Source organism: Ornithorhynchus anatinus, chromosome 16 (genome assembly GCF_004115215.2).
Source record: "Ornithorhynchus anatinus isolate Pmale09 chromosome 16, mOrnAna1.pri.v4, whole genome shotgun sequence".
Classification (NCBI taxonomy): domain Eukaryota; kingdom Metazoa; phylum Chordata; class Mammalia; order Monotremata; family Ornithorhynchidae; genus Ornithorhynchus; species Ornithorhynchus anatinus.
In genome coordinates this window covers 41,397,089-41,423,422 of record NC_041743.1, presented here as the reverse complement: position 1 = coordinate 41,423,422, position 26,334 = coordinate 41,397,089, and the positions used below count along the sequence as shown (strand labels likewise).

General features: G+C 49.5%; 1 protein-coding gene across 2 annotated transcripts in view; it reads right to left on the bottom strand.

Annotated features, from left to right (window-relative positions):
- The window catches only part of KHDRBS1 (KH RNA binding domain containing, signal transduction associated 1), a 33,876-nt gene that overhangs the window by 6,548 nt on the left and 994 nt on the right, over positions 1 to 26,334 (bottom strand). For both annotated transcript variants that reach the window (XM_029080744.2, XM_029080745.2), the window contains exons 2-5: positions 6,583 to 6,707; positions 4,081 to 4,197; positions 2,344 to 2,490; positions 70 to 203 (exon numbers count right to left, since the gene is read on the bottom strand). In XM_029080744.2, the coding sequence (XP_028936577.1) occupies positions 70 to 203; positions 2,344 to 2,490; positions 4,081 to 4,197; positions 6,583 to 6,707 (523 nt within the window). The remainder of the gene's footprint in view (positions 1 to 69; positions 204 to 2,343; positions 2,491 to 4,080; positions 4,198 to 6,582; positions 6,708 to 26,334) is intronic.

Below are 26,334 nucleotides of genomic sequence, written 5' to 3'. Positions count from 1 at the left end.
ACACCAGAGTTAGCAACCCCGAACAAGCCTGCCTAACTGCCACCCTGTAACGTCCATCTACAAAGTTACCTGGGGACAGGTGGAGGGGGGGGAGCTGCCCCTCGTCCTCTCACTGGCACCCCTCGCCCGCGCGTGGGTTCGGGGACTCCGTTCAAGTACGACAGTTCCAGAAACTGTTCCTGGCAGATGTCGTCCATCATGTCCTGGGGAGTGGAAAGGAGAGGAGACCGGTGTCAATTAAATGGTCCCTCCCATGCCAGCACAATGGAGAGAGGTCCCCCAACAGGTGGGCACCCAGCAGCTGCACCAGCTGGAACAGCTCTTGCTCAGATCACCGCTCTGACTCCAGCCACCATCCGGTTGTTGGAAACCAAGGGGATGCCTTTCCTGAGGGGAAGTGACGAGAGCAAAGACCTGGACAATATGGGAAGACCCTGGACTCCACTCACACAAAGACCCCCCCCCCGCCCCATCCAAACAAATGGACTGCCCCCATCCCAATGACAGGGAGCAGACTCTAAGCTCCTTGTGGACGGGGAACATGTCTATCGACTCTGTTGTATGGTACTCTCCCATGTCTATCTGTTTCTATCTGTTACCGATTTGTACATTCCAAGCGCTTAGTACAGTGCTCTGCACATAGTAAGCGCTCAATAAATACTACTGAATGAATGAATGTCCAAGTGCAGTGTCCTGCACACAGTAAGCACTCAGTAAATACCACTGACCAACTGAGTTGGCCCCAAGCCACGGAAGAGCCAGGGACAGCTCACAAAACACAGCTGCCTCCTCGCCCCCTTCCCTCAACGGGAGTCCTCCAGTCTTGCCGCTTTGTGCATTTTCTGACTTGGATAGATTGCGCTTCGGGAACTAAGCGAAGATTCTTCTAACTGAAGAGAGGCCTGTTTTCGGCTCTCTCCACCCGCCCATCCTCCCACCCCCACCCCCTAAATCCTGCCTGACACACATTGGGGAATCAAGTTACCAATGCCAGCCTGTCTGCTCAGATTCCTCCCGGCTGCCACGGCAACCCCGAGCAGAGCAGGGCTTCTCCTGCCAGGCAGGTCTTTCAAAGGCCCAATTACTCCGTGGGATTCTCTCAATCTACTTCTGTTGAGAAAGAGGGCGCAGATACATGACGACCGGGCGACGGCCCCCCGGGAGACGTTTCTCTCTGACTCGACCGGGCTCTAACCGAGGATCCCTCCGAGAGCTCGGAGTTCTTCCCTCGGTCGGCGGCTTAAACTTGTCTGTTTCCCGCAAACACCCCCGACGAGAGCCAAGGGCTATGAATAGAGTGTGGCCGCTCAGATTTGAGCTCACCGGAGATGGTCTGGGACTCGCTGGTGCTGTGCGCATCATGGTTATTAATGGCCTGCGATCGGCTGCTGTGCCAACCTCTCTCCGGGGGGAGATCCGGCGAGGGAAGACCCCAGAAAGGACCCACCCGTGTCTGGCTTAAAGACAGCATGACAGTCGCAGACTGTTTCCTCGGAGAAGCACGGGATAAGGGTGCTAGCTTTAAACCTCGACCAAGAATGGAATCCCCAGGACATTAAGTGTCTAAACAAGGTCAGTCAGAACACCACCCCCTGACCTTACTCTCTGAAGTCCTTTTCCCTGGACTTCAAGCTTTCCAGCAACTGACCTACCGCCAACCTTCATAAAAATCTACAGAGGTTTTTCCCAAGCTTGCCACTCCTTTACCCACCTCCACAAGAGTCGACTCTAACTGCTTACAGGACTTTGATTTCTCCTCAACTGCTGCATACGCTCAGTCCCGTCATATTTTCCCTACTCGCTTGGGAGAGGCCCACGTCGGAGAACGAGGGAATGTGTGTCTGTCAACGGGGGCCTGTCTAGACATGGCTCTTTTTTTGATAAGGAATTTCGCAGGAGGGCAACGCCCAGTTTATAGGAGAACTGGGTACGCTGTCATTACAGATCTGCTCGTCGCCCCTCACTGGAAGGTCAACCCCTCAAGGCCTGGCATCTTACCTTTCCCTTCTAAGGTATCTTCTCCAAATGCCAATACCTGATAGTCACCCTACGAACTACTGTTGATGGCGGTGCTTCACTGAGAAGCAGACAAATCTGTGGAACTTAACTACTTCTCTGAGACTTAGAGGAGGGGAAGGGGAACGTTGCCAGGCTTTGTGTGGAAAAAGCCTTAACAACATAGAAAGAACTCAGGAGCCGATGTCAGCGGTGAGGCCGACGGAAAGGTGGGCTCTACCGCCTCCCGGCCCTGAATGCAGCCTCCCACTGGGGCCTGGCACGGCCGCTGCCAACTTGACCCCCGCCCTTCTCTCGGGGTCGGATGAGAACTTGGGAGTTACCTACCGGCACAAGGAACTTCTTGACTTCTTCCATGGCATGTGCCATGAGGGCATAGGCCTCACAAGGGGGTCCAAACACTTCAATGAAGACATGCAGATCCATGTTTAAATGGGCATATTTGGGGTCCCCACCTTTGCGAAGTTCCTCCTCCTGGGGAAAACAACCAGCACAGTCAGAAACACAAAAGTCAAGGGAGCTAAGGAAAATAAATAAATAAATGGCCTGTCACTTGGCAACCGTTTTTGGTTTTTTGAGTACCACTCAGGTGATGTAGGTCCCCCACTTTTCCAAAGGTCTTCCAGTGAGGCCCCCTGCCCTTCATTGAATGGACAGAAATGTAAACAAAAGTTACGTTGGCCCAGCCCATAGTTCCTTATCACTGAAGAGACTCCACTGCTCTATCTAAAAAGCATGGGGTCTCCCCAGGAGTGCCTATCTAGTTTGTTCACAGGGCCGAGTACCTCTGGGGTGGGGTGGCGGGGATTGGGACTGATGGGTTCATTGAGAAAGTAACCTGAACGTCTTGAGTGGTAAATGGCAACTCGACAAAAGACGTTTAAAAAGCTACCGTAAATTGCAATTTAGCACACGTTCTCTCAAGTTCGTTCTTGCCTCGCCGGAAAAAGAGTAGCTGTCGCGAATAGTGCAACTGCTTTCTGCACAATGCTAGGTTACTGTGGTACCACACTGGTAGGAGGGACAACAAAACCCTCAGCTCAGGCCTCTTGGAGGAAAAGGCGTCGATTGCCAACTTTCTCCTTTTACTTGAAACTAAGAGTTGCTAATTACGAGTTCCTACGGATTAAAGGGTTGGATCTCTAGTACCTGTTTTAGCATTAACATTGCGGAACAAAGGAAAAGCACTCTGGAAAGTCTTTTTTGCTAGAGAAATGGGTCTCAATCCATACTGGCTTCTTTGGGGAAATGGCCCAACAGGCAACTTCTCCCAGAAAATGTGCCCAAGGTGGGTGGAGGCGGGGAGATAGAGGAAGGACTGTCTGACCTGATTATCTTGTACATAACCCCAACGCTTTGTAGAGTGCTGGACACATAGTAGCATTTCATATATACTATTATTATTTTGGTTCTAGTGGCTTGCAAGTTTCAGAAAGCCTTTCCACTAGGGTATGGCCAACACAACAGTTTTCTCCCCTCTTGTAGGAGGCCACAGCTCGTCATGCTAAAATAGGCACTACCCTGTGACTCTGGCTCCTGGATCTGCTTGGGCCTCTCTTGTATTAATGCCATCAGCAGGCCCCCTCCACACTGTCAGGACAGAGTTGAACTACAATGCCTGGCACACAGTAAGCGTTTAACAAATACCACAGAAAACAAAATCCATCACGATGGCAATAATGTTCCTCTTCGCCCAGTTGTTATTAATAGGACAAGAGTTTAACCTCCCAGAACTTTGGCTTTTTTTCATTCTGATGAAGAAGGCGGCATTTCCGGGCTTAATGCAGAATGTGGTGACTAATTCTAAGCACTTCCAGGTCTGCCCCCAACCCCTCCTTCACCCAAGGATATGTTTAGCGACGGAAAGGGGAATGAGTGAAGCAACTTCTCCGACACCCACGTGGCTTACCAGACCCAGGGTTCCGGCACAATAGAACGCCACTCCCACGTTGGCTAAGTAAGTTCTTGGTTGAAAACTTCAAAGATTCCCCGCTCACCCTCCCCCAGTCCAGATGGTTAGGATTCCAGTTTCACCGCACAGGATGAGGGGTCGGGAGACCTTACCTTTGCCTTGTCTCTCATCGAGCCTTTGCCCAGCACCGAGATCTTAGCGCCTGTCTCTTCCTGCAGCCTTTTGATTGTGTTCCCTTGAGGGCCGAGAATCTTCCCCACAAAGTTAAACTGGAGGGAGGGGGGGACAAGAGGACAAGCGTGAGACTCTGCCCCCAGATGGCTTGTTCGGATTTTCAGAAATGGAGGAACTGATGGGACAGATGCTTGCCGCCCCGATGGGAAGCCCCGGCCTCTGGGGGAGCCCCCGTACCATGCTGGAGTTCAGCGGGAAGTTGTCCAAGATGACATTCGGAAAGGTCTCCTTGCCTTAGTGGATACTGACAACCCGCTAGCAGCAGGGCAGGTCACCTCTCTTTTTACGCATGTTCGTTTGATTTTTGATTTTTTTTTTTTGACTCCCATTACCCTTCTGCTGGCTTAGCTGGGTCACGCGTGGGCTTTTGGGGAAGTATGATTTCCCTGCCCTTTTAGGGTGTCTTTGCCCCTTCACTCTTTAGAGTGAAGTCTGTCTGCGCACTTTTCGAATCTCATCACTCTTTCACTACCTACAACCGGCGCTTTCATTCCTGGACCCCTCCTAACTGCCAATGCGCTGCACACCAGTAATGAGCCTCACTCAGCCATAGCACACAAAATGGATCCAGTTAACAGGAGGGTAGTCAGAAGGGAAAGCCATTTCCCTTCTTCATGTGCTCTTCCCCAAGCTTGACCCAGAAAAAGGGTTTTTTCTAGGGGAAGCGGCCGTCCCCTGCTCCTGGACTCCTGGCTGGAATGGAGTAGAGCGGGGTGTGGAATTTTAAACTCTACATCAAGTGCCACATGGAGACAGCATTGGGCCTGGGAGTCAGAAGGACCTCTCCCCCGATTAGACTGAAAGCCCGTCAAAGGGCGGGGACTGTCTCTATCTGTTACCGATTTGAACATTCCAAGCGCTTAGTACAGTGCTCTGCACATAGTAAGCGCTCAATAAATACTATTGAATGAATGAATGGTTCTCATCCTGACTCTGCCAACAGCCTGCTGTGTGACCTTGGGCAAACCACTTAACTGCTCTGTGCCTGAGTTTCCTCAACTTTAAATGGGGATAACCTGTTCTCCCTCCTACTTACACTGTGAGCCCCATGCAGGACAGGGACTGTGTCCAACCTAATCAACTTGGTCCTATCCCAGAGTTGAGAACAGTATTTGATACACAGTAAGCACTTAATACTTATAAAAGATACCCCAAGTGCCAGCAAGCCACACCCCTTCCTATTCAATAACCCCCACATACACCTTTATCCTCACTCTAGCTGCCTTTCGACTTGCTCAATAGCCTTAAGAGCACAGGCAGGCACCCCGGTGTCATAGCTTCATCATCGCACAGTGGAGATGACTCTGGGGGACGGGGGCACAAAGGGGTCTTTCCTCTGGAGCCCAAAGCCTCCCATCAGGGAAGGAAATCAGTGTTCTTGCAGCAAGGCCCAGTGGAAAGAGCCTGGGCCTTGGAGTCAGAGGATCTGGGTTCTAATCCCAGTTCAGCCACTTGCCTGCTGGGTGACTCTGGGCAAGTTACTTCACTTCTCTTGGCCTCAGTTTCCTCCTCTGAAAAATGGGGGTTAAATACCTGTTCTCCCTATCCCTTGGCTTGTGACCCCCACGTGGGACAGGGATAGGTCTACCCCATACATCTATCCCAGTGCACGGCAGAGTACTTGGCACACAGCAAATGCTTAAATACCACAATTATTATTACTTATTATTAGGGGTCATCAGCTTCTAGTACAGACTTTCAGTTCCATGGACTCATCCAGGGACTCTGGGTTGCTTCCTCTGAGCTTCCCTGGGGATTAGGAGGGGCTTTTCTGGATGCTCTGTGCTAGGTTTCAAAGTCCATGGCCATCGACGGTGATACTAAACTCATCTCTTCCTTGCCCTTTTAGGCAAAGGAGAGATGACTTCCACCAAACATGCACCAGGTGGGTTGCCTGGCCACAGACGGATCTGTAATTAGGCTTTCCCCTTCTCTAAAAATGTCTGAAGCCATTTTGCTGCAATGCACCCAGGTTAGAAAATAAAATTAATGAAGCAAATGAAAAGGCGCATCACTAGAAGAGGAACCAGGTTTCTACCCCGGATTCATGCTAAATTAACTCTAAATTTATTTAGCTTTAATGACTTTAGGCTGGCATTTTTACGGGGAGCGGTTCTCGAGGGTTGTGGGCTGTTTTCCAAAACTTGGGAGCCTGAACAAACACCTGAAGAGGAATCTCCTGCCTGAGAGGGAAACGCTCTACCTTCCTTGATTCTGGAACAGTTTTGTGCTTTTGGGTTGTCCCACAGATATCCTGGAAAATGAGACACTGGTGGGAGGCCAGGGAAAAACTGCCAGGGCACTAGAAGTCAGACTTCGGGCCCAGAGACCTATTCGCCGCGGGCCCAGCACCCACACAGATGATTTGGGGCTGAGAAGAAAGCAAATCTGCCAAGAGTGTGGGCCAGGCTCTGCCTCACCTTTGGATACTGTTTGACAGGGATGAGAACCCGCTCCTTCAGTTTCATGTTCTTGTGAGAAAACAAGTCCAGGTAGTTCTCCTCGTCATCTTTCTTTGATTCCCCTTTCTGGATCTTCTCAATTTCTAGAATAAACACAGCAGAATTTACTTGTCTTGAATACTGCATCAGCCTCTTTGCTGACCTCCCTGCTTCTTGTCTCGCCCCACTCCAGTCCATACTGTTCTCTGCTGCCTGGGTCATTTTTCTAAAACCACATTCAGTTCATGTCTCTCCTCTTCACAAGAACCTTCAGTCACTGCCCATCCACCTCTTCGGCAAACAGAAAATCCTCACCAATGGCTTTACTTTGCTGCTTTCCTACTACGACCCAGTCCATACACTTTGCTCCTCTAATGCCAATCTACTCATTGTAAGCTCTCCGCTGACCCCTTGCCCAAATCCTCCCTCTGGCCTGGAACTCCCCACTCCAAATTCAATGGACCACCACCCTCTGCTCCTTCAAAACCTTAATGAAAAATCACCTCTTCAAAGAGGTCTTCCCCAATTAAGTCCTCTTTTCCCCTACTTCCTTGTCTACGCTCTTGGATCTCTACCCTTTAAGCATTTAATATTCACCTCACTCTCGGCCCCACCGCACTTTATATTAATGTCTGTCTCCCCATCCAGACCATAAGCACCTTGTAAGCATGGAACCTACCAACTCTACAGTATTTCACTCTTCCAAGAGCTTAATACAATGGTCTGCACACGGTAAACGTTCAATAAATACTATTTACTGATTGAAAGGTAACCAAAATCAAGTTCCTTCAGTCGGCTTAGTATCAAGGCAGCACATCCAGCCTTGAACATTGAGTGAGCAGAACAAAGGACTAAAATAAATGCGTCACAACCAAGAAGTTAACGCACATCCTGAAACACAGCTAATTTTGTCAGGCCTTAGAGGGTGGTTTGCCACTTTCACCATTTCCCCCAACAATTAAGAGTCCTGAGTCACATTCTGTCCAACCCAAATTGATCTGGAGCAAGAATGTCATCTCAGACTGAGCACTTCCCACCTTCCCACCTGGAGGTCCAGGAAAACAATCATTCCAACCCAGGCTTCCTGCTTCCAACTCGCTGACTACTTTCACCTCCTGTCAGCCTCTTCAGGGGGGATATATTCCCACTGACTCTCACCCCGCCTTTTAGCTGGACGTTAAGGCTCCTGTCCTCGATCCACCACTCTCCCCACCGACAAAGCCATATTAAAATCTCATCTCCTCCAAGAGGCCTTCCCCACTAAACCTTCATTTCCCTACTCACTCTCCCTTTTATCTAGCTCTTGCACTTGGGTTTGAACACTTTATTCACGCCATCCTCACCCCCATAGCACTTATGTACATATCTGTAATTTAATGTGTCTCCCTCTCTAGACTGTAAGCAACTGTACCAACTCCGTTGTATTGTACTCTTCCAAGCGTTTAGTACAGTTCTCTGCCCACGTTAAGTGCTTAATAAATCCCCCTGATTGACTTGGCACCATCCTCCCTCTCCCCACCAAAAGCAGGCTCGGGCTGCCCTCCCGTCCTGGATCGAGCTGACACGCTGTCCCAGAAACACAGGTACTGTGCCCCTTGATGATGAGCCCGAAGGCGGCTCAAGAGGGGAGTGGCCAAGCAAGGACCGGCAGCCAGCAGGACTGACTTCCCACATCAGTTTCACTTGGGCGCAGGAGGTATTCCCCAACTGTTTCACTTTCGTGCACTTAGCACTTATTTATAAATAGCTTTTTGTTGGGCCAAATCCAACAGGGGAGAGAGAAAAGTGAACCTTGGTGATTTCTACTCTAATTTTCAGGTGTCGCCACCAGTAACCTACTCTTATAAGGCTTAAGTCCTGGAAACTGAAGGCCTTTGTCTATTCACCAGGCAGATTTGGAAAACACATTCAGCACCCAGAATGCCTGATGACTCAGCCTATGACCTCTATTACTTCCTCAAGCTAGAATTTGTTTTAGTGTCTGTCTCCCCCACTACACTGCACGATCCTCGAGGGAAGGAGTCGTGTCTACTCATTCTTTTGTATTCTCTGACATTCTGCTGTGTTTAAGCTGCATGGTTGCTTGGAAAGAGCACAGGCCTGGAAGATAGAGGGCCGAGGTTCTAACCCCAGCCTCCACCACTTACCTGCTGTGTTTCCTTGAGCAACTCACTTCACTTCTCTTTGCCTCTGTTCCCTCATCTGTAAAATGGGGGTTCCTCCTACTTAGACTGGGTTCTTCCGGGGACTGTGCCTGACCTAAATAACCTGTTTCTACCCCAGTGCTCGGCACATACGAAATGTTTAACAAAGACCACACATTCTGTTGCCGAACTGTAAATTCCAAGTGCTTAGTACAGTGCTCTGCACACAGTAAGCGCTCAATAAATACGATTGAATGAATGAATTATTACGATTATTCCAAAGGGCTTAGTTCACTGCTCTGCACAGAGTAGGGACTCAACTGTACCCTTCCCTAAAATAAAGAATACAGGTTAATCGCCCAGAATAAAGAGCGACCACAGGGAGCTATCCCAGGCCAGTGGGCTTTGAGAGCTATCATGCTCCCCTTTCTCCCCAGTTTCTTTGCCTTTCTGTCAGGCCCAGGAAAGAAAGTGGGAAAAATGCCTAAGCCATTTTGTAGTAATAGAAGACTAGTATTTGGGTTCAATGCCCTGTACGATGGGGAGGGAGGGGAGGGGAGAGGAGGGGAGGGGAGGGAGGGAAGGGAAGGAAGGAAAATGCCCATTTTCCAGGACAAAGAGAGATTATTATGAGCCAGAGAGGGGCGGAATTATACACCTAAACAGGACAGACTCTTGCCTCTTCAGCTCGGCTATCCAAGCGCTTAAAAGACTCCAAGTCAAAGCCTGAGTCAGCGCTCATTCCATTCTTCATGACTTACCTTGAGCCCAGCCTATGCAAGGCAGTGACATTCAAATCAGAAAAGAAACCAGGATGTTCTTTGAAGGAGGCCTCTGCACCGGCCCTCCCCTGAAGATCCCTCCCTTGACTCTAAGGGAAGAGGGACTGGATGCAGTCCAGTTCCTGGAACTATTCAGCAATAGCAGAGGGAGGAGACGGGAACAAAGGGGAAACCCGAGTGAAGTGAGAGCAAGGAGAATCCCAGGACCGCTCCCCAGGTACCACTGCTGCTCCTGGGAGGTGGTTCCCTGGGGAACAGGTGGGAGAAGGGAAAAGGTGAGAGGAAGGGAGGGCATTCAGACGGAAATGTGGGGCTGCCCCAACTGCACTGATCCAGTTGGGTTGCTGGGCAAAAAACCAGAATGTATTTGGCTTCCACCTGGATATCTGGCCAGGCTGAGGATGAACTACATATCCAGCCCAATTCCCATGTCCACTGACTGTCAGTGCCCACTTTCCCATGAAAGGAAACTGGAGTGAAAGGATTCTTCTTCAAAACCCTTTTGCCTACTCCTCTCAATAGACCAAACCTGGCATTCAGCCACTCCTCCGCCGCCCACCTCCTCACCGTCCCTCGATCTCGCCTATCCCGCCGTCGACCCCTGGGCCACGTCCTGCCGCGGTCCCGGAACGCCCTCCCTCCTCACCTCCGCCAAACTGATTCTCTTCCCCTCTTCAAAACCCTACTTAAAACTCATCTCCTCCAAGAGGCTTTCCAGACTGAGCTCTCCTTCTCCCTCTACTCCCTCTACCGCCCCCCCTTCACCTCTCCGCAGCTTAACCCTCTTTTCCCCCCATTTCCCTCTGCTCCTCCCCCTCTCCCTTCCCATCCCATCCCCTCAGCACTGTACTTGTCTGCTCAACTGTATATATTTCCATTACCCTATTTATTTTGTTAATGAAATGTACATCGCCTTGATTCTATTTAGTTGCCATTGTTTTTACGAGATGTTCTTCCCCTTGACTCTATCGCCATCGTTCTTCTCTGTCCGTCTCCCCCGATTAGACTGTAAGCCCGTCAAACGGCAGGGACTGTCTCTATCTGTTGCCGACTTGTTCATTCCAAGTGCTTAGTACAGTGTTCTGCACATAGTAAGCGCTCAATACTATTGAATGAATGAATGAATCCCTGAAAACTCATTCCTGAGCACCGCTCCTTCCCTCCGAACCCCACTGTCCACAAACTCTCCCCACGGCTCCCCCTCCACTCCCGCGCCCCAGATTGAGGCTGCCTCTTCCTTTCTCTCGCCTTTGGAGGCAAGCAGATGTGTAGATTTTCAAGTGTGAGGAAACCCTGAGCTTGGGATGGGGCAAGCAGGACAGACCTTGGTTCAGGACCTAACCCTCCACCCAGCGCTCAAGGCAGTGCTTGGCACATAGTAAGCATTTAACAAATGCTTACTTTATAACTTAATTTAGCTTTATATAACTATTACTTTATAGCAATAAACAAATAATTATAATTAATACTTATAATACTGATTTAGACTTGCAACTGTCTTACGTGAGATACGGTTTTCCAGAAGCCCATTATGCACTAAGTCTAAGGACCATCTGTACTGAATCTGGAGAGGTAAAACTTGAAATTTTTATTAAGTCTTCCCTTGAATTTGCAGTCTATCTCCCTACCCCATCCCAATCAAGCAAAGGCACTCACTGAGCCCTTATTCTGAACAGAGCACCACTTTGAGCACTTGAGGACAACAGAGTAAGTAGACACAATCTCTGTCCTCAGAGAGCTTACACGATCTAGCAGAAGAGAGAGAGATACTATAAAATAAATTGCAGGTAGGGTAACCATCCAAGTATAAAGACACATGCACTTAAGTGTTATGGGGGGCAGGTCCTGCTCTCTAGCTTTCCAATCATTTGCCAAGTGCCGTGGTAAACTGGTTTCCTACAATATTTCTAGAGAGTGGAGGATCATAGGAAGAAGAGACATTATAGCGCGAAATAGTTTTCCAGAATGTATGCTGAATGGAGACCCCACGTTTTCAGATATTAAACCTTGGATGGATTTATTGGGCTGAAAGGTGTTGACAACTCAGATCAGCAATTCTGTTAATGCTCGATACCACCATCTACCCAACATATCTCTAGTCTATCTCCCACTGACCACACTGAGGGATGTGTGTTAGCCAAGGCTTCTTTAGTGATGGAAGGATGTTTCAAATAATGAAGGGGTAGAAACTCCAGACTTGGAGTGCTCTTTTCTTAATGGGTCCATCTCTTCTGCATCTGTCAATTACTAATTCAAGTTCTAAATTAGATCTGGAGCAGGCTAAACAATCAGTAGCTTTGACTGAGCACCTATTGTGTGAGGTACTGTACTAAACGCTGCAGAGAGGAGCTTTCAGTCTCATGGTGAACTTAAAATGTCGGATGATTTGAAAGGCTATTGGTCTTTCTTGAGATACGCCTCATAAGGCGGCCAAAATGATCAGCCTGCCAAAAAACTACCTCTCCTCCAGAGCTTTTACGGTAGGTACAGTGAAGACCGTGAGAGCATCAAGCCCAAAAAAGTGCAGAGAGGATGCAGGGGGACATGCAGATGTGTAAGGAAATAGTCTGAAGTCAGGCATAGTGGGGGCTACCCACTTTTGGAAGTGGTTTACAGGTTTCACACTGCCAGAGAGAAAGCAGTAATTGTCAGTTGCAAATGGAGGGGAAAGGGACCCCTTTGGTGCTAGAAGGACAAGTGCTCAGGATTTTGCCCTGGGTCTCAGAAATGATGGATTTACTCCACACCTGCTTTCCTACCTCAGTCTTCCTCTGGCCCCAGAGACTTTCAGGGTTTCCAGTGCTTGTGAGGATGGTTGAAGGAAGCTGCTAGAAAATCCTGCTGGCACAGTTAATTTGCCCCTGGGAAAGTCATTAAAGTAGGCCCCTAATCTTCCTAATGGGCATTTTTCAGCTCAGCACAAAGCTAAAGGTCAATTCCCCAAGTAGGGGGCGAGGGAGGGGGCAAGGGCCTATGAAATTGAAAGTCTCAGGACTGATTTTTGAGTTTCTTCTTTCTGATCTGCTCACTCCTCCAGCAGTGATACGTCTGGAGAGTGAAAAAGTCAGAGGAGCAAAAGGGGTAGTCAAGCACTCCCCTCAGCCCCCCAACAAAAACCCAACATCCCAGAGAATCACAAATTGATCTTTTCTCTTGCATTTGCCCAAGCACCTATCCCCAGCAACGTAGGATCCTTGAGGACAGGGATTGCTGTCTACTTCACTGTCCTCTCCCAAGTGCTCAGAATGGTGCTCTGTACAGTGTAAAGGCTCAATGAATACCATTGCTTGATTGACCGGGGGCAGGGAAATGCAAATTCAAGGAAAGACTCAATGGAAATCCCAAATTTTACCCCTCCAGATTCAGTACAGATGGTCCTCAGATTTGCGACACAATGGGCTCCTGAAGAACCATGTCTTCATTTGAAAAGTTGCAAGTCAAAATCACTACTGTAAATGGAGGGTTGGGTCCCGAACCAAGGTCAGACACCATATTTTTTACAAAAATTACCCAGGGTCTCACACTCAATCTATTATAGAGGAGTGGCATTGGTTCCATTAACGTTCATCCCAAGATAGGGTAGCCAACTTCCCTGGAAAAAAAATTGACAATTTGATCCTCCTGTTGATTCCACCTGGCCATCAGGTACATTTCCCTGATCCCTGCACCACCAGCCTCTCCTCTCCTGCCCTCCTTAAACCCCGCATTTTCCTCCCCAATGGGAAGAGTTTTTTAAATATTGTTTCCCCATGATTCTCTGCCCCTCTCCCAGACCGCTCTTGCCCCAAGAACTAGCATCATAAAGGAGGTTAGTGTTGTAAAGTTGAAACGGATGCAGTACAAGGCTGGAACAGAAGGTAAAGTTAGAAATCTTCCAAGCGCCATTTGTATTAACTCAGAAGGCCTCAACTCAGACTGTCCGTATTCAAAATAAAAGCTGGCAAGGCACACATTGACGATAATCACTATTTCTCTCATGTTATGATTAGCAATAAACTGAAATTAAGCTCTTTCCAGAGGAATATTTCCATCCCAAAGAACAAATTGTTTAATGACAAGCCACACGGATGCAAGAACATCAAGTCAGGCCATGTCGCTTAACACGCTGCTGCTCCGGATAAATCTGCAGGAACATTTTCACATGGACAGGCTTTGGAGCAAATTTCTCTGATTGCAAACAGTCCAGATAGATTGTGTGTGGGCAGCGTGAGTAACACGTTAAGGTTAATCAAAAGATGCTTCCCATTTGGCCTCGATGTCTGTTACTTTTCTGTTTCTCTTTCGAGTCGTAGGCTTGAGGGAAATGGAACAAAGGAAGCAGCAGCATGCTTCCCACAATTATGTCCCTCTGATAAGAACGCCACCAAAAGCACCGACAGGCAAGGGCTTTGCTGGTGGGACCATGGCACTCCTAGCTCTCCCGATAAGTTTGCTATCGCCAAAGAAACCTTTGTTACAACAATACCATAACTGGAAACAAACACAAAGCAGATGGGTGGTGGGGATACAGAGAAATCAGAGCTACCAGGTGATTGGACAGGGCTGATCGGGGAGAGTGCCGGTCTCCAGACAGAACAAAGACTGCCATTTCCATTCTCAGTTCGGCTCCAGAGGCAGAACACAAATTTGACTAATTGCTTTTGCCAGCGAGGCATCACACTGCCCCTTCTCCATCCTTACTTGTCCTTCCCGAAGGGAATGCAGAAAAGGCCACCAGGTCACCCTGCCCTTCTCTCGGGCTCGATACTAGGCCTCTAGTGAGAGGGGAAAAGGCCGGAGGGCTCGATGTCCCTTCCCTCTGGAGGCACCTCGGGTTCCCAGTGGGGGTGGAGGAGACCCTCCCCATGACTCATTATTTGGCCCCTGGCTTGCCTAGCAGATGCTGGGGGGGGGGGGGGGGGGGGGGGGGGTCGGCGGCCTTTCCCTCAGGCTGATCCCAGACCTTTGGTCTGAGGAGGAGAAGCCGGAGAGCTCCATGTCCCCTCTCTTTGGAACAAGCCTATGTCCCCAGTGGAGGGATGGGGCGGGGGGAGAGACCTTCCCCAAGATATGGTTTTTTGACCCCTGGCATGGAGAGTGGGTGCTGGGGTGGTTGGCGACCTTTTCCTCAGGCATGAGCTTAGGCCTCCAGTATGAGGGGAAGAGGCCGTAGAGTTTGGGGGGGTTGAGGTGAAAGGTCCTCAAGAAGATCATCTTCTTGAACTGAATCGGGAAACGGTGGGGAGATTGGCCCACTCAGGCCTTCAGGAACCTGCCACTGTTGGTAGAAATATTCCCTGCAGTTACCTGGCCGTTTGTTGGGGTGAGGTGTTCCAGATCAGCCCAGAACTTTTCTGTCCCAAACAGAACGGGCAGTTTGGGAGGGATGGGGACAAGCCATTTCCCACTGCCACTATGCTGAGCAGCAGTTGGTCTAATGGAAAGAGCATGGGCTGGGAGTCAGAGGGCCTGGGCTCTAAAGCCGGCTCTGCCGTGTGGCTGCTGCGTGTCCTTGGGCAAAGTCATTTCACTTCTCTGTACCACAGTTACCTCATCTGTAAAATGGAGATTAAATCCTGCTTCCCCCCTACTTGGACTGTGAGTCCTATGTGGGACGAGGACTGTATCCCACCTGATTAACTTGTATCGACTCCAGGGTTTAGAATAGTGCTTGGCACACAGCGTTTAACAAGTTCCATAATTATCATTACCTCCTCCCCAGTGCATAACTCGTCTGGAGATATTTCCCTCTGCTCACGAAAGGCCAATAAAACAGTTCCGGGGGCCAGTTTCCTGCCTCTGGAGCAATGAACTCTTCTACCAGAGCAAGAAATCCAACACTGCCCCCTCGAGCTTAAGATTCCAGAGCGGAAACCCCCCTCTGCCCAGGGGGAGCCAAGCTCCACTTACTGCTGGAATGTGTCACAGTTCCAATCCCAGCGGCAGCAGGTCTGGATCACGACAATCCCAGCAACAGTGAATCTCTGGGCCCAAGTGGAATCCGAGTCAGGGCTGTGGGGGTTTTACTTAGCTCCATCAGAAGCAGAGACATGCAGGGAGCGGGAGGAGGGGAAGGTGAGAGCAGCAGGGAGGACCAGCTTGAAGGAAAAGAAAAAAAAAAAATCAGAGGGTATGTGGGAAGGGACACAGGTCTCATCTCGCCCGGGACCATGGGCCCCAGCCCAGAGCCCACTCCCGGGGCTCTGCCCTGCTCAGGCTTTCCCCTTCTGTGCTCTTCAGTGGGATCTGTGAAGTCCTCTCGACCGTAAGCTCACTGTGGACAGGCAAAGTGTCTACCAACTTGTATTGTCATCTCCCAAGCCCTTAGTACGGTGTGTTGCACGCAATAAGCCTTCAATAAATACCACTGATTGATTGACTGACGGGCCCGTCTCTTCTGCCAACACCCTAGTCATACTCCATTCATTCTGTTCTATATTCACTGCTGGGGGTGGGGGTGCTCGAGAAACCCAACGGCGGCCCAAATCTCAAACCTGCTGTGAGAGAACAGCCCGTCACCACCAATCAATCCCTGAACGCTGAGAGAGTGCCCGGCCATTGTGTGCCTCTCGCTCCTTTTCTGCTCCCTTTGTCACCATGTGTGTGACTGCCGCTGCTCCTGAATAATGACAATATTCCAAACCCCCAAGGATTTGCGGTGCAAAACGCGAGAGACCTGTCCACTCCCCCACAACCTATCCAAATCAGGCAACTCTGTGGAACCCAAAAGTCTGGTTCCCTAGGAGCCGTGGGGTTTAACACCGCACAATTTTTTTGCCTTGGCAACCGAAGTTCCAAGTTCCCTCAGTCGGCTTAGTACTAAGGCAAGACGGCCAGGCTTGAATAGCGAGGGAGTCAAAACGGAGCGGAAAAAATTGCACCCAACGCAGAAAGTCTATGCTCTGAAACACCACCGACCCGGGCAGGACTCAGAGAATGGCCTGCCGTCTTAGCTGGGCAGTGAGGAGCCTGTTCTTGGCCCCATCCTCCCTCTCACACCAAAAAGCAGCCTCGGGGTGTCCTCTCACTCCAGATCGGGGTCAGGCAGGCGCAGCCGCTCCGTGTCGGCCGACATGCCGCCCTGGAAGCGCCGGCAGCACACCCCCTCGACGACACAACAGCAGCCCCTCGAGTGGGGAGTGGCCAAGTGAGGACCAGCCGCGGACCATCCCCGCATGGAATTCTGGGCTGCCAGCCAGACCGACTCCCGATGTCACCTTCACAAGGGAGTGTGAGGTTTTTTTTCTCCCCACCTACGGTTTCACTTTCGTGCACTCAGTTCAGCTATATAAATAGCTTTTTGTTGGCCCAAATCCAAATGTGGGGAGGAGAGAAATTCCATGAAGCACCCAGGTAGGGGGAGGTGATTCCAACTCAAATTTTCCGATTTTTCCATAAGTACGTGCTATTTACAAGACTCTCTGGGTCTCTGTCTATTTACTGGGCAGATTCAAAAGCATTTTCAGTACACGGGGTGCATGATGAGCCCTCTTGGAAGGTCTGAACTACAAATAACAAAAACACTTCTGAACTGGGCCCTTCCAAATGTTACAACACAGGGGAATCACCAAAAACTAAGAATTATCTAAACAAAGTTCTTCTAGTCCATTGGGCATTCAGACTATAAGCTGCTTCCAGTCTGGAAGATCTCTGTGGGCAGGGATCGGTTGGGTCTTTTTAAACTGTTGCACTGTCCTCTCATTCATTCAGTTGTATTTATTGGGCACTTACTGTGTGCAGAGCACTGTACTAAGAGCTTGGGAGAGTATATCAATAAACAGACACATTCCCTGCCCACAATGAGCTTACAGTCTAGAGGGGGGCTGTACAGTGCTCTGCACAAAGGAAGCGCTCAGACATTCTACCCTTTTATCAGGCTTTTTTAATGGTATTTGTTAAGCACTTACTATGAGTCAGGCACTGCGCTAAGCACTGAGGTAACTCTAAGATAATCGGGTTGGATAGTCCATGTCCCACGTAGGGCTCACAGTCTTAATCCCCAGTAGGACTCATAGTCTTAATCTCCATTTTACAGTTGAGGTAAGTGAGCCACAGAGACGTTGAATGACTTGCCCAATGGTACACAGAAGCAAATGGCAGAGCCAGGATTAGGACCCAGGTCCTCTGAGTCCCAGGCCCGTGCTCTTTCTCCTAGGCCATGCTGCTTCTCATTTCTGCGTAGTGGGAGAAAGAAATGTTGATGGATAAATGGCTAAAGGAGGATCCTGGATTTCAGCTGAGATGCATCACTGCCCGAGGTTTGACTTTCTAGCATCCCTATAACATTTCCCTTCTCCTCCCTGCTTTCAGTTTCTCAATCCCAACTCATTCTACGGCAAAGGTTTGGGTATCCTATTGTCATTCATTCTCCTCATACGCCCCACGCAGAACAACTGCACCGAGGAGAGCTTAGCTCGCTGTTTGGGATTTTGTCTAGGCAGTTGATTTTGAGTACAAGTCGTGCGGGATGCAGGCAGAACTGCAAGAAGTCAGATGCGGTTCCTGTGAGGAGCTTGGGTCTCCTAGGCGTAGAGAAGGTTGGCTGGCACCACAGCTCTGAAGACCTTCAGCTGGGTCTTGTGGAATGTGTCTGCTTATTAGTGCATTGTGCTCTCCGAAGCGCTTAGTACAGCACTTTGCACACAGTAAGCGCTCAGTAAATACAACCCTGCAGTTGCCGCACTCTGTTTAACCGTCTGCCAAAGGATGCGCTGGACTCGGTTGGACTTTCTCCTTCCTGGTCCCTCACCATACCCTTGGCCAGAGGTCTGCTTGGAAACAGAATTCGAGGGGGTTGTATGAACTCTGTTTTGCCGATGTGGATTTTCGGTTGTCTGGAAGGCTTCCCCGACACAGGCTGCTACATTATCTCTTTCCTTTAGATTTATCATCAGCCTGCAACACCTGCCGGATTAAACGAAGCAGTTTGTGATCATTTGCATGTCATCTTGGGGTTTTGCCTCTACGGTGTGGGCATCTGCAGAGAGTAGTTCTTGAACGTCAACAAGATGCTCCAAATCTGTTGACTGGGAAGAGCCGCCTTCGGGGGCAAGAGCATTGTCTGAAAACTGCATCCAGGTTCTTTGCTGCATCTTCCAACTGCAAATAGAATAAACTGAGACCAGGCCCACTCCACACGCTTGTTTTACTCTGTTGACTCTGGGGAATAGGCCCAACAGGGCGACTCTAGTAAGTGCCAAGAAATTGTATCAGAATCTCGGTGAACTCCTCAGGGCGGCCTAATTTACCACTCCAATTTCCTGAGTCTGGATTTACTGATGGTGTCAGATGCTTTCATACTGTCTACAGAAACCATACAGAGGTCTGGGTACTGCTCCTTGTACTTCTGACATGTCTGACGTTCTGCAAAGATCACGTGTTCTGGGCCAAGCTGTCATGTGAACCATATCCTTACCTCAGCTAGCATCTCGCCGGCCACGGAGAGTAATCAGATGCCCTGATAACAGCCGCGATCCTCTCACCCTTTTTCCTGAAGACGGCGATGCTGGGCGCATCTCCTCGGTGTTCCAAAGGTTGAGCAAGAGCTTGTTCACGTGGTTTAAGCCATTTCCCCTCCAACGGACCTCAATGGCTAGGCCACCAGGTCCAGGAGCTTGGCCAGGCTTCATGGCTCTGACTGCCACAGTGACTTTCTCCCTAGCAGGGAGCCATGCCTTGTCTTTGCATGTTGGAATGTTTTCTATGTTCTGGAGGGCCTCTTCTTCATTAGCAGGTGCGCCAAAAAAGATATTGACTTGCCGTGCTATCTTTGCTCCTCAGGGCTACCGTTAAGGCTTGTAGGGAGACTTGTTAACATCTTTAATGATATGTAGCTCTTGGTTTCATGGCAGTCTTCGTGACCTCAAAATCTCTTCGGCTTTTTCATCCTCCACTAGTCACACATGATCTTTAACTTGATTTGCCTGTCACCACGTCAGTTTCTGTAAGCCCCCGTTTCATCTGAATCCTGAGGTGCTGCAAGGTGTCACCGGTTCCCTAACTGCTCTGTTGCAGGTAGACGTTTTTAAAATCTCTGAGCCAGTTACTCCAAACCAATTTTGGTGACTTTGCTTGGCCATGCCCAAAGTCTGCACAGGTGCTTGGTAGATGGGGAGACACGTTCATTCCTTGTCTATCCTGTGGATTGTAGGTAGAATTTCCTGTTAGAACGGGCTGTTGTAATATTGCGGTGGAGCTCAAAGTTGAGCTGTCTTGGTGGCTTGGAGGTCCCTTTCCAACGCAGTGGCTGTATTGTCACTTTGAGCTTCATCAGGTCAGACAACAGCCTGACAGACATTTGGCTCCACAAATGGCCGATGTGACGTGTTCATCTTTCAAGTCCCTCTGCCACACTATGGTACTGTCAAATATGTGACAAACACGGCCATGATGGGAAACTCATTTACGTGGTTTGTCCGTCATTCTTGGAAGGGCCAACTTGGCTGGGATCCGGCCAATTGGAGTCAGAGTGTGAGACACAGGGGAGAGGAGAAGGAGGAATAAAAAAGCAGTCATGGACACACTGTTCTCTGCCTCACTGCTCCAAAACAGAGCAAGCTCGCATTACAACCTTGGGATCACTCAAGTCATGATGTTGGGCCTTCCACAAGGGGTTAAAATGTGGGCAGTGCTAACTTTAGAGTATGTAGGTTATATTAAGAACCAGCACCAGACTAGGGGTCCATCTGGGGTTAAGGGAGAATTTTATTGCCTAAACTACTGATGCTGATCTGTTCCTTCACACCCAACTAAGCGGGATTTAAGATTTGACCTTGGGTATCTATTTATACAGTAAATATTTCTATCTCCTTTACATAGGGAAGACCATGCTATCGTTGTGGGAAGGGAGCTGAGACAAGTAGCTGTTTTCCCTGACAGTTGCTGAGCCCCTAGGGTGCCAACCAGCATTGACAACCCCCCAAAACTTCCTGTACCCCTTGGGGGAATCCATCTCATCCAGTCATAGGATGGTAGTGGCAAATTACCTAGACCTCCTCGGGGCTCACTAGAAGTAGGAGCTATTCGGGAGCAGATAGGGAAGGCAAAGCGATCCAAGAGATGATTTTGGAGGCAGGGAGGAGGGTGAGGAGAGGCTTTGCCGGCACTGCCAGACTGACACAGAGCAGGTAACGCAGTCCTGAGGCTCCCAGGATTCAAGTTTCCCAGCTGGGTCCTGACAGAGCTCTGGGAGGTCACACAGGTGGGAGCAATTTGGCCCCAAACTGTCCCGCAACCATGAAAAACCGCCTTCGTAAGTCCCGGAGTCAAAACCAGGGCAAATTCAACCACATTCATAAGTTCTGGAGTCAAACCCAGGGCAAATTCCTCTCTAAAGTAGCAGGGAAATCTCACCGGTGCAGTCACTTGGCAAAAGTAGGCTGTTGCTTTTGAGTTTGCCACTCCCGTGCGGCTCAATGACTTTCTTCCGAGTGTGGGCAATGCTACCAACTCATGCGTTAAAACTACTCATTATGATGATTTTATCTAACGCTGGCATTCCTGTGGTGAGTTTTTCCACAGCTTTTTAGAAATGTTCTTTTTTGTTGTTGCGGTTCATCAGTTTGGAGGCATATGTGCTTATGACACTGGCATAGCACTTTTCGTTTCAGGAGCAGGCAGAGGATCAGCTGGTCACGTATTTCGGGACAGATTTGGAAGGCCTAGAGAGTGTGGATCCAACCCGATGCCCGTTATTCCGAAGAGAGAAAGGCCTCTCCTAACAAACATGCATCCAGTGCCTCTCCCCGAGGGCTGTCCTCTCACTGGTAGTCTTGTTTCCGTTAGAGATGCCAAAGCGGCGCCAAATCGGGCCAGGTCGTATGCAAGTGGAGCTTCTTCCAGGCCACTGACTGTTCTGTCATGTAACATCCTGGCATTCCATGATGCGATGGTTTTCTTCGTGTAGATTTCTGCACCCAAGGTGTACAGCTCGACTGTGGAGTCCAGTTTTGTTTGCGAGAGGCAGGAGAGTTTGAGACGCCTCTTCGAGCACCCTTCCCCACTGGGGATGAGTGGTGCACCCCTGATCAGGGATTGACACTGAGCTGCCTCTCTGGAGGCCAGAAAATGGAGATCCTGAACTTCTTACTTTCGCAAGCTTTACTGGTGTGTGCGGTATGAGTATTCTACCACCAACAGGACTTGAGTTATCAGTCCGTGTGATGATTTGTGCCGAGCCATCCCTTGCCAACTTCCCTCGTAGCTAGTAGCATGGCTTGCAAGACGGTTGGCCATGGCCCAGCACCTCTCCTGGGACAGTTCTCAGGGGCAAGCCCTGCTTCGCCCTCATCCGATCCGGACACCGTTGAGATGCTCACATCTGCTTTGGGAAATCTGTGCCCCCAACTGGTTTATACAAAGTACTGGAGACCAATGAGGAAATGCCAGTTAAATACTGTGAAGGAGTGGACTGGAAAAGGATAAAAATGTAATGCCCATCCTACTCCACATTAGCCAGGAGGCTGGCAGCAGGGGGCCGCACGTCCCCCAGAAATCCCCTCTTTCCACGGCCAAGCCAGTGGAGGGTCAAGGAAATAAAGCAAACCAAGAGACACAAATGACAGACTTACCTTGCTTGCTGCCCTCCTGCTGCCTGGATCTAAGTCTCTGGAGAACTACGCATGACAGATCCAAGTCCTATAGTCCAGAGAGTGCAAGTGAACCCATTATTTAGTAAAAAGGAAACTGGAATTTAAAAAAAAAATCTCCTTCAGCAAACATTTTGCCCTACAGTCTCAAAAGATCAAATTTGGCACTCAGTTCTGAAACTCATCCCTGACCACCACCCCTTAAGCTTTCCAATAGTCACCCCTTCCTCAGTACTTATGCACAAAACCACCCTGGAATTTATTTTAAAGTCTGTTTCTTCCTCTACTCTGTAACCTACTTGTGGGAAGGGAAGACCTCCACCAACTCTGTTGTACTGTATTCTCCCAAGCGCCTAGTACAATGCTCTGCACCCAACAAGTCCTCAACAAACACTGCTGATTGATTCACTCTGAACCCCACTGGCAACAAACTCAGCCCTCGGTCCCCCCTCCACCACTCCCACCCCGGGCCCCACGGGGACCGATGCCACCTCTTCTTCTCCCTCCTTTGGCAGCGAGCGGCTGTGCGGAGCTTCAATCGTGGAGGGGCTTTGAGCAGCTTTGGCCTAGGCTCCTCAACTACCCTAGGCTTGAACAGTGCCAGATATAGAACTTGGGCAAACGCAAATGAAAGATCCGTTTGTGATCCTCTGGGTTATTTCGGGCACCTTAACTAACTCTCTCACTGGTCCCTTCAACGAGGAGTGGCTAAAGCATGTTTTAAAGTTGGGAACGCTGGGTTCCAGTTCCAGGGTCACTCCTGGTCTACTGTGAGACCTTGGGCTCGTGGTTTCATCTCTCTGAGCCCACGTTTCCCCAGGGGCAATATGTGGATAAATAATACCTGCTCCTTCCTCATACGAATGTTGGGAGGCTAGAATGAGATCCCTTGTGAGAGCACTTAACAGAAAGATTGATGCTCTATAAATTCAAGGTATCTTATTCTCATTATTAATATTACAGAGAATTCAGGTTATCGACGGCTTCCACGTATCTTTGCAAGGTCCTCCCTCATTCAAAAATTAAAAGTTGGTTTTGCAGTGATGTGAAAAGTGCCTATGGATAGGTTCTCCCGGACCCCTGTTGGCAGACAAATGTGGAGATGGGGTTATCTTGCCAGCTCACCCAATGTCCCTTGCAGACCCCGGAGTCTTCAGATGTCTGCCAGGTTTACAGAAAGGCTGAGACGTGAATGCAGACAGAGAGCAAATATGGCCGGCAGAGGAGAGCAAATCCTATGGTCGACTGGCAACGCCAGGCTTAAGATTGCATTTCCCCTGTGAAACTGCACCTCATGACTTTATATCGGCAAACCAAAGTTAAAGAGCTTAGCGCTTATGCTCGGGGCATGTAAAGTCTGTTTCTGGGACAGCGCGGTGCTAAGAGAGCTACCGCTTTCAACTTCAGAAAACAGAACCGGAAAATGCACGAGTTATGAACTAAGGACTGAGAGTCTAGGTAAGTTGGAAACTCGAGGGTCTCAGCTAGCTACATGGATTACCATGACATCAGGTCAGGTGACAGGCCCCAAGGTTGTTGGCTGGGATTGTCCAACCTGTTTGGCTGGAATCTAGCCCAGCTCTTAGTACAGTGCCAGGCACACAGTAGACACTGCCTGGCAAGGTTGCCTTCCCACCCGGTTCCCCCCTGCTCCCAGTCGGCCTCGGATGCCAGTCTCAGGGTCCGTGCTCCGACTGGGATTCCTGGAACTTCAGTTCAGGGAGACCTCTACAGTGCGGGTCCCAAGCCAAGAAAGAATATTACAAAAAATGTACATCTCCTGCACCGGTTGTGTACTACTTCCCGACTGCTCATACTTTTTGACAACGGATGCATTTATGCTAAGAGACGTTGGAGAGAAATGAGGAAGACTCTACAGGCTGATCGTTGGGGATGGCTTATGAATTCTTTAAATTATCTGTCTAATTGGCTGGTTTAGGAGTAGCCTTTTGACACAAACATTTGCAATTCCCATATGCCTCTAATTTTACCCTGTGATATTAAATGAACAGATTTAAAAGCTAAGTGTATCCAGTGAAGAGGCACCACTGAAGACAGAGAAAAAGATAAACAAGAAAGCGCTAAATATTTAGCATCTATAATTCTTGGGGTCATCTGAAATCCCCCTTCCATCATTTAAGAATGTTCAGGTAAAATATAGACTTCTTTCTTCCTGGCCAATAAAAGATTTGAAAGGAGCAGTAGCCAGGTCCTGCAAAACTCCAGGAAAGAGTTAAAGCCTGGACACAAAAAGGTGGGGGGGGGGGCGGGGGGCAAGCTCCCCTAAACAGACCCTCTGAGAAAATTTCAGGCTCAATAACGTACCTATTTCCTGTAGAAATACTTTGGGAGGCAAAAGTTAACAGGTCAATTCCCCGGCTCTTTGGAAGGGTTACAGTGCCCCACACCAGGTAGCAAATGCAAATTTTAGGTGCAATTCGACGTAAACGTCAAGTTTCTCTAAATGTTCAAAATAAAACCTGGCACTAATAACCCTTAATATGTTGCTGTGCGTAGCAATAAATTATGAAATTAAAACTCTTTCCAGAGCAACATTTTTCACTGCAAACGAAAACAACTGTTTAGTGAAAATTCTGTACACCACACAGACGCCGACAACATCAAGTCGAAGCCCGTCACCTAACACCCTGTAGCTCCGGGTAAATCTTCAGGAACATTTTCACACGGACAGGCTTCGGAGCAAATTTTCCTGATAGTCCAGATAGATTGTGTGTGGGCAGCGTAAGTAATATGCTACGGTTAATCAAAAGATGCTTCCCACTCAGCATCAAGGCTTTTCTTTTCTAAGTAAAAGCTCCTTACTGGGCTTGGGGGAAAGGGAACAAAGGAAGAAGCAGCATGCTTCCCACAATTATCTCCCTCTGATAGGAACCCCGCCAAAAGCATGGACGGGGGCTTAGCTGGTGGGTCCCGGGCACTTTCAGCTCTCTTCGATTAGTTTGCTATCGCCAAAAAGACCTTTGTTACAACAATACCATAACTGGAAGCAAGCACAAAGCAGATGGGTTGCGGCGATACGGAGAAATCAGAGCTACCAGGTGATTGGACAGGGCTGATGAGGGAGAGTGCCGGTCTCCAGACAGAACAAAGACTGCCATTTCCATTCTCAGTTCGGCTCCAGAGGCAGAACGCAAATTCAACTAATTGCTTTTTCTCGGAGGCATCACATCGCTCCTCTCCATCCTCACTTGCCCCTCTCAAATTGGCGAAACCCATCTAGCCCCCCTGCCCTCCACCTCCACCCCCTCCTGCCCCACTGAAAGCTCTTCTGGAGACAATTCTCTCCGATCGTGTCATGCTAATAATGAAGTTCCTGGGGCCAACCTTCTTCCTCCCCACCAACGATCGATCCATTTTACTGGGGAAGGCAATCCAACACTGCACCCTCCGGCCCCAAATCCCACAGAGGTTAACTCCCCCTGGCCCGGGGCGGCCAAGCTCCAACCAAGTAAATTTAGTTACTGCTAAATTTGTCCCAGCCGGGCCTGTCGAGCGAGACCCAAAGACGAGCCATTAAAGACCTCTTCCAGACCGTCGGTAATATGGAGCCCCAATCGGGGTGGAGACCCAGGCGGACCCCATGTGGCTTCCAGTGCGGGGGCTCCCGGGAAGGGGGCCTTGAATTCATCCATTCATTCATTTACTCGTATTTTATCGTGATTATGCTGTCTTGTTTTTGTCCATCCGTCTCCCCCGATTAGACTGTAAGCCCGTCAGTGGGCAGGGATGGTCTCTGCTGCCGAATTGTCCATTCCAAGCGCTTAGTAAAGTGCTCTGCACATAGTAAGCGCTCAACAAATACTACTAAATAGATGAATGAATTTACAGGGCGCAGAGCACTGTACAAAGCGCTTAGAAAGTACAATACAGCAACAGAGAGAGACCACCCCTGCGCATCTGTCCCGAGTGGCCTCGTCTGCCGGGGGAGGCCAGAGAGAGGAGAAGAGAAGGAAGGAGAAGTGAACCAGCTCCATCTCCTTCTTCGCACCCTCCGGTGGGATTAACTTGGGCGGACCTGCCCCCGACCCCCCACTTTATCCTTAAATGCCTTTCCCCTGGAAGGCTTTCAGAAGGGGTCGGGGGAAGCCTGGGAACAGAGGTGGCTCTTTCGGGGCCGCTACAGAAGCGTAGCATGACTGAACCCTGGTCCTGGAGTTGCCCTGTAAGCCCATCAATGGGCAAGGCTGGTCTCTATCTGCTGCCCAACTGTCCATCCCA